The sequence below is a fragment of the Monodelphis domestica genome, chromosome 2 (genome assembly GCF_027887165.1).
Source record: "Monodelphis domestica isolate mMonDom1 chromosome 2, mMonDom1.pri, whole genome shotgun sequence".
Classification (NCBI taxonomy): Eukaryota; Metazoa; Chordata; class Mammalia; order Didelphimorphia; family Didelphidae; genus Monodelphis; species Monodelphis domestica.
The window spans coordinates 112855116-112868257 of NC_077228.1; the positions used below are offsets into that span (position 1 = coordinate 112855116).

At 37.6% G+C, this 13142-nt stretch overlaps 1 protein-coding gene across 8 annotated transcripts in view; it reads left to right on the plus strand.

Annotated features, from left to right (window-relative positions):
* The first annotated feature begins 1685 nt into the window (after positions 1-1685).
* The window catches only part of LOC103094472 (membrane cofactor protein-like), a 64081-nt gene continuing 52624 nt past the window's right edge, over positions 1686-13142 (plus strand). For 4 of the 8 annotated variants that reach the window (XM_056815867.1, XM_056815868.1, XM_056815870.1 and 1 more), the window contains exons 1-3: positions 1688-2071; positions 3931-4119; positions 11192-11383. In XM_056815867.1, coding sequence (XP_056671845.1) covers positions 1984-2071; positions 3931-4119; positions 11192-11383 — 469 coding nt within the window. In that variant the 5' untranslated portion in view covers positions 1688-1983. Of the gene's footprint in view, positions 2072-3930; positions 4120-11191; positions 11384-12567; positions 12623-13142 lie in introns of those variants that run through there. The other 4 variants (XM_056815871.1, XM_056815873.1, XM_056815872.1 and 1 more) reach the window with 4 other exon arrangements.

Below are 13142 nucleotides of genomic sequence, written 5' to 3' on the forward strand. Positions count from 1 at the left end.
AAAGTCAAATTTATCCTTCTCCCTTAGAAACTTGCCTTCAAGAAACTTCCTGACTGACCCTTGCTCCAGACAGAAAAAAGGCCACCAACCATGTGTAAGATTAAAATTAATATCCAATGACTCCAACAATTATATTTGTAAGTTTTATTAATAATCACTTGAAGCAGAAAGAAAATAAACTAAAAGAAATAGTTCAAACCTAATTATCTAACAAAAAAGTAAACCATGTCTGTAGATTCTCCTGCCTGGCATAAAGCCAGCTTTCCCAGCAGCAATCAGGGGAAAAGAGAGAGCAAGAGGCAGGGCTACACAAAACTTATATCCTCCCTATGTTAGCACTTAATGTGAGAAGGAACATGGGAAGCTGGCAAAGAGAGTTCTGGGGTTCAAAATACTAATTACACACATGTTTTGACCACTCTGAAAAGAAGTGGTGGATGTAGTCAAATCTTAAAGTACACTTTTTGTCTTCTTAGTTTCATTGTATTTTGGCCTCTCCCAGATACCCTAGCTTCAGGCTATCACTACTCTTCACAACTCTTTTTAAAGCTTCTATGTAATTTGTCAGTTGTCCTTCATTTCATATATTCCCTAAGGTATAAACATTACTCCAAGTTCTTTAGGTGGAAGGAAATTCCCATTCTTGGTGTTTTTCTGGGAGACAGTGTTCCCAAAGTCTTGGAGCTGGATGATTCTGTGGTGTGTGTGTATGTGACTTTTTATGGTGGCCAGCCATAAGAGAATTAAATCTCTTGTCCCGATAGAGACCTGTTCTTTGGCAACTGCTTTGTTGGTTTTATGTTTTTTCAAGTTGAAACTTCAGACTTGTCTTTTACTTTTTTTTGTATCCCTAGGGCTTAACACAGTGCCTGGCACATACTAGGTGCTTAAGAAATGCTTATTAACTAACGACAAATAAATGGGAGATATAATTATTATCTTGGGGACAGCTAATTGGTGCAATGTATAGATATAGAAGGCTTCACCAGGCCCTGAGTTCAAATCCTGCCCCAGACATTATGTGATCCTGGGCAAGTCATTTATTTAATGTTTTCCTCAGTTTCCTCTGCTGCAAAATGGCCAGCCAGGAAAAGGAAATGCTAAATCACTTCCATATCTTCGCCTAGAAAATCCCATAAAAATGGGGTCAGGAAGAATCCCAAGCAACTTAGCGATAACAACAAAAATAATTACCCTTATAATGCACCCAAGGGATACAGGCCAAAGATGCTCCTCATCTGCTTTCCTGAGGGACATCAAGGCTCTATGGTTGGTCTGGTCCTTGAAAATTCTAATTAATTTTCCTATTATTACTTCTCCTTTAGGCCAAAGGGCATGGGCAACCCGGGTCAGGTACCTTCCGCAGGACTCAAACTCCCTAGCCTGGAGAAGGTTAGCCAGAGATCCAGAAAAGAGAATAATTAGGGCGGGGGAGGGGGAAATTGCCTGAGAGGGGGCTCCAGAAACAACAACAACAACAAAGTCCCACATGCCCCACATGGGGAAAGCCTTCTATAAGAAGCAGGGCGGGTCCTGCAAGGCAGATTCTGGAGCCACTCAGGCTAACGGTCTGTCTAGGGGTCTGGGGAAGGGGTTCGGGAACCAGCGGAAGTGCCTGCCCACTCCTGCATAGCTTCCGGTTCTTCTTCTCTCCCCTCTGCTCTGCTCCGCCCCCGCCCCGCCCATCCCCGACAGTCCCGGGAGGGTGGAGCGGCGTTACAGTCAAAGTTAGGGCGGCGCCGCCTCCTTCCAGGAAGCGCTTCCCCTTTCCTTCTTATCCGGCCTCTCACCGCACCCACCCTAACTAATCGTCAGCTTCTCCAAAGAAGTCCTACCTAAAGCCAGCTCCTGGCCCTGCCAGTTAACGGGGAGAGGACACGCCTGGCGGAGAGAGAAGCCGGTGCCCCTGCTCCGGTCTCCGCGTGCGTCTTCTACGAGTGCTGGATCGCCGTCTTAGTCTCCGGCCGGATCCGCCTCGCAGCCATGGGGGCGTGTCCCCTTCGCGAGGCCTGGCTCCCCTCCGTGGGGCTCCTCTGGGCGCTGGCGCTGCTTGGCCTGCCGCGGGCCAGCGGTGAGGAGGGCTTGCGGAGGACCGGGGCGGGGGGGAAGGGGGAGGGGCTGAGGAGGGATGTGGTGGGGACGGCCACTTACTCTTTCCCCACCTCACTGGACCCGCAGATTCGCACTTAATGGAGTCCGCTTCGCGCCGCCCCAGGCTCCCTTCCAGTGGCTAATAACTCCGGCCTTTTAGACGAGGCATTGTAGTGGCCCACGATTTGGGAAATTCTGGCTTTCCATAATGGTTACCATCGCGCGGTGGATTTATGGAAATGGATTCCAAGTCTTTCAATGAATCAAGTGTTTATCGACCACCTGCTGTGTGTCGGGCGTCTCCAAACCACGGGCTGGGGATGAAGATAAAAACGAAACTCTTAACCGGCCTCAGTCTAATCAATTCAGGGGATAATCGAGCTTGGTTAACTGTCTAAGAGGGTTACTAAAAAGGAGGGAGACCAGGATTTTTGGATAGCCTTTAAAAACCAAGACCACTTCCCTCCAATTTTTTTTTTTGCCTAGAAAAAGAAACCTTAGAATAACCAAATAGCCTCATGGAGTCAATTTTTTTAAAACTCGTACCTTCCAACTTAGATCAATTCTGTATTAAAAAAAAAAAAACAAAAACTCATGTTCTGTCTTAGAATTGGTAGTTTTGTATTGGTTCTTAGGCAGAAGAAAGGACTAGAAAATGGGGGTTAAGTGATTTGCCCCAGAATCACACAGCTAGGGAGTGTCTGAGGCCACATTTTAACCCAAGACAGACTCTCATCTCTAAACCTGGCTCTCAAGCTACCTAGCTGCCCCCAGGGGTGACTACTTTTCCAAAACTATAGAAGTTATTACACATCCAAAAAATTTCTAGGTGGTGGCGGTTTTGGTCACCGAGAGAATGGATGGATGAGTTATCTTTGTTTTAAGTTGCCTAAGAAAGCTGTGTTATTGTGACCTGTAACAGAGGGTTAATTGGGAGACTACTTAAGGCGGAGGAGGTTAGCACTAATGCTGACTTGAGCAAACAATACTGAGAGTATGGATCGCCCCACTAGTAATATTTTCTTGTACGGCTCCTAAGTTGGAAGAAAAACTCCTCAAGTCCTAATATTAGTGTAGAATTAGTGTGGTTTTTTGAAAGTTATAACTCAATCCAATTTGAAGTTGACTGAATCAAAAAGAAGGAATGAAAAAAAGGATATTCAGAGTTGACTGCCATTCCATATATGCCCTTCCTTTCTAAAATTACTTGGAAATAATCATTTCACTAGTGGATCTAGGACCCTACAGGGAGAATTTTTTTATAGTAATAATTCATACTTTGTCAGAGCAGTTGAAAGCTCAAATCTTGGAGCTGTTTCTATTGATGTAGCACTAGAAAGGGAACTAGAGATTGTTCAATGAGGTTTCAAAATCAAATTTTGATTAACACAATGCCTCCCTACACCATAAATTCATGCTGGTAATTTTTGTTAGTAATTTTAACTGTGATATGACCCAAATCATCTCAGACTTTGTTTTCTATAAATATATACCAAGTATAAAAAGAAACCTGGTTTTGTAGTTGAAAAGGAAGGGAAAGGAATTAGCATTTCTATAGTGCCTACTCTATGCCAGAAACTGTGCTAAGCACTTTACAAATATTAACTCATTCCATGCTTTACAATAATAACCCTCACAATAACCCTGCTGCTGTTCTCATTTTTCAGTTGAGGAAACTCTGGCAGAGAAGTTAAGTGACTTTCCTAGAGTCTTAAGCTAGTGACCATCTGAGGCTGGATTTGAAAATATGCTTAGAAAAAATAAGATTCTTTTCATGAATAACTCCATTCTTGCTGGAATTGTGTATGGTTTGTAATTGTATAATCACTTTTTTTTTAGGTAATTGTAGTACTCCTCCAACAATTCCTTATGCTCATCCAGAAGAAAGCTATGATGCTGATAAAACCTTTGGTGATGGAACCACCATAACTTACAAATGTGATACTGGTTATGCTAAAATACCTGGAAAATCAAACTCAGTTACTTGCCAGGGTGTGGAATGGTCAGAAATCCCACAATTTTGTAATCGTAAGTTGTTAACTTATGTTTATTTTTAAGGTAGATAGTTTGCTTGTTAAATACTAAGTACATAAAATGGATAAAGTCAGCATGGCCTGATGGATAAGACATTGAACACAGTCTGGGTCCATACTCTGTCTCAGAGAGTTAAATAATTTTTTTCTGCCATATTTTCCTAATCTGTAAAATGAGGGGATTAGACATAATGCCCTGTAAAGTCAATTCCAGCTCTAAACCTATAATTCTTTGAATTTTAACATTATAAGTATCCCTAACGACTTATTCCTTTTTCCTTCTATCTCCTGGTCTTCATCATTTCTCCATAGTTATTAAATTTTCTTTTTCTTTCTGTAGGACCAGTTTGAAGTATATATAATGTTAAAGTTTTTTACCCTTAACAGTTTGCATTTCTTTGATCTGTACTGAGGTTGAATTTTTTTTTCAAGTCATTATTGACAAGGTGCTTTTACTTACAAATTGACCTTTTATGCAAAGTGAATTGAGTGTTGTCCTTTAATATTTGTACTGGTTCCTTATTTTAGATATTGAGTTGTCATAGAATTTTTGATACAACATTTCTAATCTTTTGTTTCTCTTTTTGTGTCTTATACATAGTAAACCTTAATATTTGTTCTATTGAATTATTGGATATTTTTGTTTATAATTTTATGGTGTTGAATTAGTATGTCTTGCTATATAATTTCTCTTATTTCTTTAATAATTTTACATGCCCTTCACAACTGAGGTAAAACATTCTTTTAATTTTTAATGATTATTTTTTCATGTTTAAGTCTGTAATATATAGTTTTTTATGTAAGTTGCTTAAGTTTTGTCATATTGCTATTTGGTTTTCCAAAAAATATTTGTTAAATAATCCTTAGTCTAGCTTTTATTTTCTACAAATTTGATCAAACATATATACATACATATGAATATGTACAGTTCTGTTTCTGTGCTCTTTATTCCATTCCATTGGTCTTTTTTTTTCCCTCCACAAATGAAATCATTTTGGTAATCAGCACCACTCAGTTCAAGATTTTATAGGAAGACTTAGACAAGAATTGAACAGGATTAAGAGGGTGGGGGTATATGTGTGTGTGTGTGTTACAATCTGTATTGTTGGAGGGAGCACTCATATTCAGTAAGATATTTTCTGACTCATACTTCACTTATTTAAAGGCACTTAGCAAGCAGCCTCCATGAGGTGGAATACAGCAAAGAACCAAAAGTAAACAAACATAGGCCTCTTAAGAGGCCAAAATAGATATCATGAAGTCTTGGCAGTAATGGTTCTTGTGTTTTAGGGATGATACTTTCCTCATAGGATATTCTATTTTATACATTTCTAAATTTGTTAGTTATCTGATTTCAAAGCCCATGCTAAGTTAGAAAGCAACAAATTCTAGAATCCCCAAATCTGAATTGGAAGGGACCTTATAGGCCAGTGATAGAAAACCTTTTAGAGATGGAGTGCCAGGCCCCATCCCCACCCCACCACTACCCCCCCCAGTGCCAGGCTTGCCCCTCCAGAGACTGCATGCCATGTCCCTCCCCTCTACCACATGCTGGGTGTCCCCACTCCCCCTGATATCCCCCCCCCCCACAAAACTGCTTCCATTGGGCTACTGGATGGAGGGATAAGTAAAGTGAGGAATGTCCTCATAGAAAGGGGGAGGGAAATGTCCTGAGCCCTCCTCTCCCTCCAGTTCTGCCACCTTTGAGCTGCCCACCTTACCCCCTGTGCATTCCCATTGGGCTGCTAGGTAGAGGGGCAGGGATGTGAAAAAATGTCATCAGGCATGGTGGAGAGGGGAACAACTGCTTAAGTCCCTCTGCCTTTCTAGTAATGAACTCGGGGGGGGGGGGGGGGGGGAGGTTAGCTGTATGCCCACAGAGAGTGCTCTACTTGCCATCTTTGACACCCGTATCATAGGTTCACCATCACTGTTATAGGCCATATTACCCTAACCATCCTTGAATAAGAACATCTTCTACAACATAACTGGCAAATAGTAATTCAGCCTTTATTTAAAGACCTACATTGGCTTGGGAACAGAATAATTCACTATATCCTGAAACAGCCCATCACTTTTGATAGTTATTATTAGGAAGATTTTCCATATATCAAACTTAGATCTGCCTCTCTTTCTCCTGCATATTTACATAGTTCTTTAAACAACTTCCTCTTTTTTCCACACCTGAATGATTTCCTTATGGCTTTAGAATTTCCTTTTTGAGCTTCTCATTCTTTCTGGGATAAATTTGTAGAAATTTTAGGCCTTTCCTTTCTCTGAAGGAGAAATCTAATCTAGGGGGTATGCAGGTTTGTTTCCATCTTTTCTCATCCATTCCATTGCTCTTAGTTTTATTTTCTGAAACTTAAATAGAGTAAGTTAAATTCTTTAAATACTTGAAGATGGCTATTGTGTTTCCTCAAAATCTTTGTCAAACTAATAAGTTCTCGTTTCTTTCCACTTGTTCTAATACAACTAATTTCAGTGCCCATCACAGTTCTTGGCCATTGTTTTCCTGTATATTTTCCTGTTAAAGGAAAGGGTTAGAGGGTTAGCCTCAATTTCCTCTTAAGTCCCTTCTACCTTCAAATGTACATTCCAATGATCCTTCTGAAAAGGTCACACACTGAAATTCAGCTGTTTATCTGTGTTCTGGCTGTGGTTCTCTAATGAAACCTTGGGCTTCATCACAGTACCATTTTATATTGTTGATTCATCAAACTGTTAGTCTGCTAAAACCTCCAGTCTTTTTCAAACAGACTTTCACTTTAATCTTCTCTCTGATTATGTACTTGAAAAGTGTGTTTTTTGACAAAAAGTATGAGAATTTAAATTTAACAGGGATAAATGTAATCTTATTAGATTTTAGCTCAATATTCTAGTCATTTGAGATCCTTTTGGATTCTGACCCTGTCTACTCTGTTACCTATTTCTATCTTTAACTTCAGATCATCTGCAGCTTTGATGAGCATTTTGTTGATTAAAATGATATATTAGGAATGAGAGAGACATCTGGGACATTTTACTGGAAATGTCTTCCTAAGTTAATAGGCTGTTAATAAGACTACTTTTGGGGCCTGTCAGGGAGGCAATTTGAAATCCACAAAATCTATCTTTTCTCTATATTTTCATCTTGTCCAAATACTTTTTTAAAATTTTAGTAAATTTATATGTATAATATTTGCTTGATCTACCAACCAGGAAATTATTGGGTTCCCTTGACTTGTCCCCTCCTCTTTGCCAGGGCTAATTACTTCTTGAATCCACAGTTGGCTCTTTTCTCTGCTGTTATACTCCTTTGAACTATTTCCACTGATTCTCTGTTCCCTGCTGAATTTAGTGTCTTCTATTGGACCAGTAGACAAGATACTACCTATAATAAGGCTGAGAATATAATCCATTTTACTCCCACTTTCAATCCTTGCTGTGTGCTCTGGTAGAATACTGATGTCATACTCTACCAATCTGCTTCTTGACTTGACTTTCTCACTTTTTTCTCTGTTTACTACATGAAACAGAGTAACTGTTAACAAAAGAAAATAAGGTTAGTCTAGCATAACTTGTTTTTGATGAAACTAAGTAGACTTCTGATGTCCAGATCCTTTTCTAGATATTCACTAATCATTCAAAACTTTGCCAGGAATTAAAGACAGACTTACTGAACTTTTTAAAAATTTACTCATCACTCCTTACATTTTAAAAAATTGAGACAGAGGCCCTTTATAGTACTTTGAACATCTCTTACATTTCCAACAGCATCTCATTTATTTCAATGCCTCCTCAATGATATCTAACAATCCTTTACATTAAAATACAGGTTCTGTCTGTATTTTTGTAAAAATGAAAGTTTTATCAAGTTGATTTTTGTTTTGTACATATTCCTTATAGCCATTACTTTAGCCATTCATTCTTAAATTCTTAAAAACCATCACACAAACTCTTCCTTTTAACAAAGAAAAATGTTAACACGAAGCCAACTTGATAAAATTGCATCTGGCAGCATTCCAATTGTCTCTCCTCAGAGAGAAATGATGTTTCAAAATAAGTTTTCTGGGATTGAGGTTGTTCATTAAAATGCATTGATTTCACTGCTTTTTAGTGTTATTGTAGTCTTTGTTGAACATTTTTTTAAAAATTCAAATTAACGAATAGCTCCCTGCATATCTACATAGTTCTTTAAACAACTTCCTCTTTTTTCCACACCTGAATGATTTCCTTATGGCTTTAGAATTTCCTTTTTGAGCTTCTCATTCTTTCTGGGATAAATTTGTAGAAATTTTAGGCCTTTCCTTTCTCTGAAGGAGAAATATTTCCCTAAAATCTAGGGGGTATTCAGGTTTGTTTCCATCATTTCTCAATCATGAATTCTAAAGTTAAGTAGTTACTACCTTGTATTTCTACTACATCAATTCTTTCTTGTTAGAATCAAGTCTAAAATAGTTGGTCCTCTATGTGGTTTTTCTATTACCCTTTGAAGGACAAATTTATTTTTGATTTTTTAAAAAAGTGGCTTTTAAAAGAGGCTGAAGCAGCAGTTGATAATCTGTAAATAGGATATAGGATTCGAATTTAACAATCAACTGCAGGAACTAAAAGGTAAATCTAGTGATGTTTAGCACCAGGACAAATATCCTTACACATCCCAAGTGCCTTGAGGGAGAGGGGGTGTGAGTATATGGGTGTGTGCAGAGTTAGCCCATAACCAATCATACACCCTTCAGGTAGTTGATATAATAATAAAAGGGGTCTATAACATGTTTTAAATAAACCATGAAGACTTGTTTATACTTTATTACCCTTTTACAAAATATGCAGTTTCACTGCTGGAAAGGGTAGGGCAGCTTACAATTGACTGGCAAAAAGTTGGTTGCATTCCTGGTGATTTTTCAAAAGCTAAACTTGCCAGTCCTGGAGAGAGCCCCACTCATTCACTCCTTTATTCATCTTTTGTGTGTTGGAGCAGACTGATTCACCTAGGGGAATACCATTTTGTATAGGGAGCACAGAGGGCCAAGAAACAAAACAGATTGTGGAGTGTGGCCCCTACGCTCTACCAGAGCACATAGCAAGAGGTTGAAAATGGTTTGGGGTGAGGTGTTTTATTGTTTTCAGCCCCATTGTCCACAGCATCTTCCCTACTGGTCAAGTAGGAGACCCAGAATCTAGCACGGAATACAGAATCAGTGGAAGTGACTCAAAGGAGTATGACTTCTGGCAGAGAGAAGAGAGCCAACTGTGGATTCAAGAAGGAACTAGTGAGGCACTGAGAGAGGAGCAGGCCACAGGAACCTAGCTTGAGCCACCTGCTCAACAGTTGCTGTCCTCAGATGGTGCAGCTTGATGACACTATAAGAAGAGAAAGGACATTGAAGCCCTGTGATACTAGAGACATATCTTTTCCTCCATGGTCCCTTCACTACCAGTGTATTCTTTGTCTTCACTCTTAACTGATGTTTTGTGTATGGGGGGGAGAATGTACCCCAAGTTTATGGTGGTGGTAGGGGGAGATAGTAGAAATGTTGTTTAGCTATTTTGTTACTATCCTTAGTAAATGTCTTTCCCTTGAGCTTATATCTATAGGCTAATAATCAAAAAGATAAACATGCTGGTTGGAGCTTGTGAGCTATAATTTTAGGAGTTTGAACCCACAAAATTCTTTGAACCCTGGAGGTAATGGTTTTTCACTTTTGGAACCCTACTTATATCATCTGAATGCTAGGTTTATTGTGTGAATATTAAAATTTCTCAGACATGTGAATCTTAAAAATTCTCAGACTCTACCTTAGAACATTTGGCTAAGGCCATTCCCCATTTTAAACAATGGAGGTACTTAGTCAGGAATGTATGTGAGAACTTTATTTTACTCCACCCATACTTAGGCATACTTTAGGGGAAGATAAAGTTGTAAACTCCTTACTGAACAATTGAAAAAGTACTTAACCCATACTTATAGTGAGGCCAAGCCCTTAAGCTCGGTCTATCTTTAGATCCCAAAGAAATAGAAATGATGCTATATTTTAGATATGTTTTAGTACATCATCAGTTTAAAGTGTGAATTAGTTTAAATTCAGTATTTCTTGAGGAGCTACTAGTTTACTTCATGTTTACATTTCTTGGATAGAATACTATGCTCATGAGACACAAGAGAATGTAGAAGACAAATCCTTGCCCTCCAGTATGTTAATCTTTATAAGAAGACCTGACTGGCACTTGAAATAATAATTAAGGAATATTTATAATGCCATTTGTCAGTTGCATTGAACTTAGTACAGACTAATCAATCTAGTAGCGACCTGGAACTCTACCTTCTCCCCATGTTAATCCACTAATATGAATACAAGATATCCTGATTACTTGTTGAATGAGTTAAAACTCACTTTACTGTACCTTTATGACTCTAGCCCCAGACTGCTGTTTAACCTTTCATTCATCCATATATAAGAAAACCAGGGTCTGTTCAGCTCAAGCATCTTGCAATCTACCCTGCCACTAAGAATATTCTCACTTCCTCATGCTCCTCTTCCCTTTTAGCTTGCCTTAGGAAAAGGAGTCATCAGTGATAACATTGCTCCTAGAATGGATAGAACAATTGTTTGGGAATTCCTGTGACTTCCTTCTGCAGACCAAAACTCCCTTCCCTAGCTCTAATTTATGCATGTTATTTCCCCCACTAGAAATAAACTTCTTGGAGAAAGCTGTACCACTTTAGTAAATGTATCCCTGCTACCTAGCAGATGTGCCTGTTACAGAGTAGGTACTTAATAAGTTCTTTTTCATTTGATTATCAAGAGATTCCTCAAAGAAATGAGTGAACATGTGTAATAAAATACAGAATGACATCTTCTCTATTGCATGTACCATTGAACTCATTCCCATTCAAAGACTAAAGGATATTTTTGATATATAGAGTACTAATTATGGGTTTTTTTCCTTTGTAAGGTTTTAGAAGAGAATATTTTGATCAACTCTTCAAAATGTTTTTCCTTTTGCTAGTCCTCTTGACTTGTATCTGTTTTCAATGATGACTGAATTTCTTTTTTTCTTATTCTTCTTTCTTTTATTCCCAGGTAGCTGTAATCAGCCACCCCGGTATAATACTATGCAACCAGATAGTGCATTCATAAGTCAAAATTACTTTCCTATTAATAGCACTGTGACTTTTGTATGCCGGCCTGGACATTCTCTCATTAAATTAGGTCCACTCCTCAGTATTTGTCAGGATGATGGAAGCTGGTCACCCATCTCAGAATCTTGTAAAAGTGAGTAATTCTATCACTATATTGTATTTTAGTAGGTTTTAGGGGAGAATTTTTCATTTATTTATGTTGAACTACCAAAACCATATTTTTTCCCATGATACATTTTTCATACTTTCCAAAAAATCTTTATAGTGTTAATTTTATTTTCAGTAATAATTTTCATTGATACCTTCTGTTTTTATATCAGTCATTTCTGAATATAGTTCTCTCCTTTCTCCCACTTCCAAATGGACCCTTCCACCCAGTGCTCATTCCTTGTAACAAAGAAAAACAGTTACTCAGTTATGTTGATCACATCTAACAATTTGTATCATCTTGCACTCATAATTTTCCACTTCTCTACCAAAAAAGGAATGTGCAACCTGGATATTAAAAGATCAGACCATAAAAATTTAGAAAAGATCTAGATCAGGTACCTTTCAAAACTATGGCAAGAGGGAAGATTCTCTAAATAGGACCAAATGAGAGATGATCACAAAAAACACAAATAATTTTAGTTAAATGAAATTAAAATCATGCTTTTGCATGATCAGTGCAATTAGGAAAAGAAGGGATGATATTGATTGGGAAAAAATCTTTGTATAATAAGTGTGATGAGGTTTGCTATCCAAATAAGGAACTCACACAAATATTAAGACCATTTTCTAGTAGATCAGTAGTTAAAGGATATAAACAAACAGTTTTAAAAAGGATTGCAAACTAACCCTATGAAAGATTGCTCAAAATCATTAATAAGAGAAATGTGCAAATCAAAACAATTTGGAGACATCATCTCACACTTAGTGAATTGGCAAAGATAACTAAAGATAGGCATAGTCATCATTGGAGAGGCTATAAGAGATTACACTACTAGGCATACCCCAAAGTGGTCAAAGAAATAAAGGTCTTTTTCATTAAAATATTCGTAATAATATTATTCATATTCATAAAACATGTGGTAGTAAAGATATATTTTGATTAGAGAATAATTAAGCAAAATGTGATATGTGAATGCAGTGGGATATTATTGTACCATTAAGAAACAACATGAAGAATTTAGTGAGTTGTGAGAAAATTTATATGAATTTATATGGAGGGAAATAGGTACTACCAGGAAAACAATGTATAGTAATTTGGCTATGTAAGAGAGAAAGAACTAAAAAATAAGACTGACTGAGATTAGTATGCCTTTTCTTTTCTTCTAGATGGGGGAACTAGGAGTGTAAAACATATGAACTATCAGAAAAAACTAATGTGTTGGTTAGTTCATTAATTTTTTTTTCCTCTTTTAAAATGTATTAAAATGATTGGCAAAATTCCTAGCATATAATAGGCATTTAATAAATAAATTGAATAAATGCTTGTTGGTTGGTTGGTTTGTGCTACATTCAGTACATTCAACAAGTGGCATCATTAATATGCTTCTGTTATTTGAGGTGCTGAATTTGGAGACAATGTATGATTAAACTATATCTCTTGACACTTAGTAGCTGGGTAAGCATAGTCAAGTTACCTAGCCCTTTTGGCCTCAATTTCCTAATTTTTCAAATGTAGATAATACCTACCATATCTTCCACATTGAGTTACTTTGGGGTGCAAATTAGGTGTTTTATAGGAAGATCTTTGAACCTTCAGTGTCTTGGATAACATGTGCATAGAAGGCATTTAATTAATATCTATAAAAACACCCAATTTGAGGTATATCAGTATCTCTCTCTAGATCTATCTGACTATATTCATGTGTATGAATAACTTTTAAAACTTTACAATATTATATAAA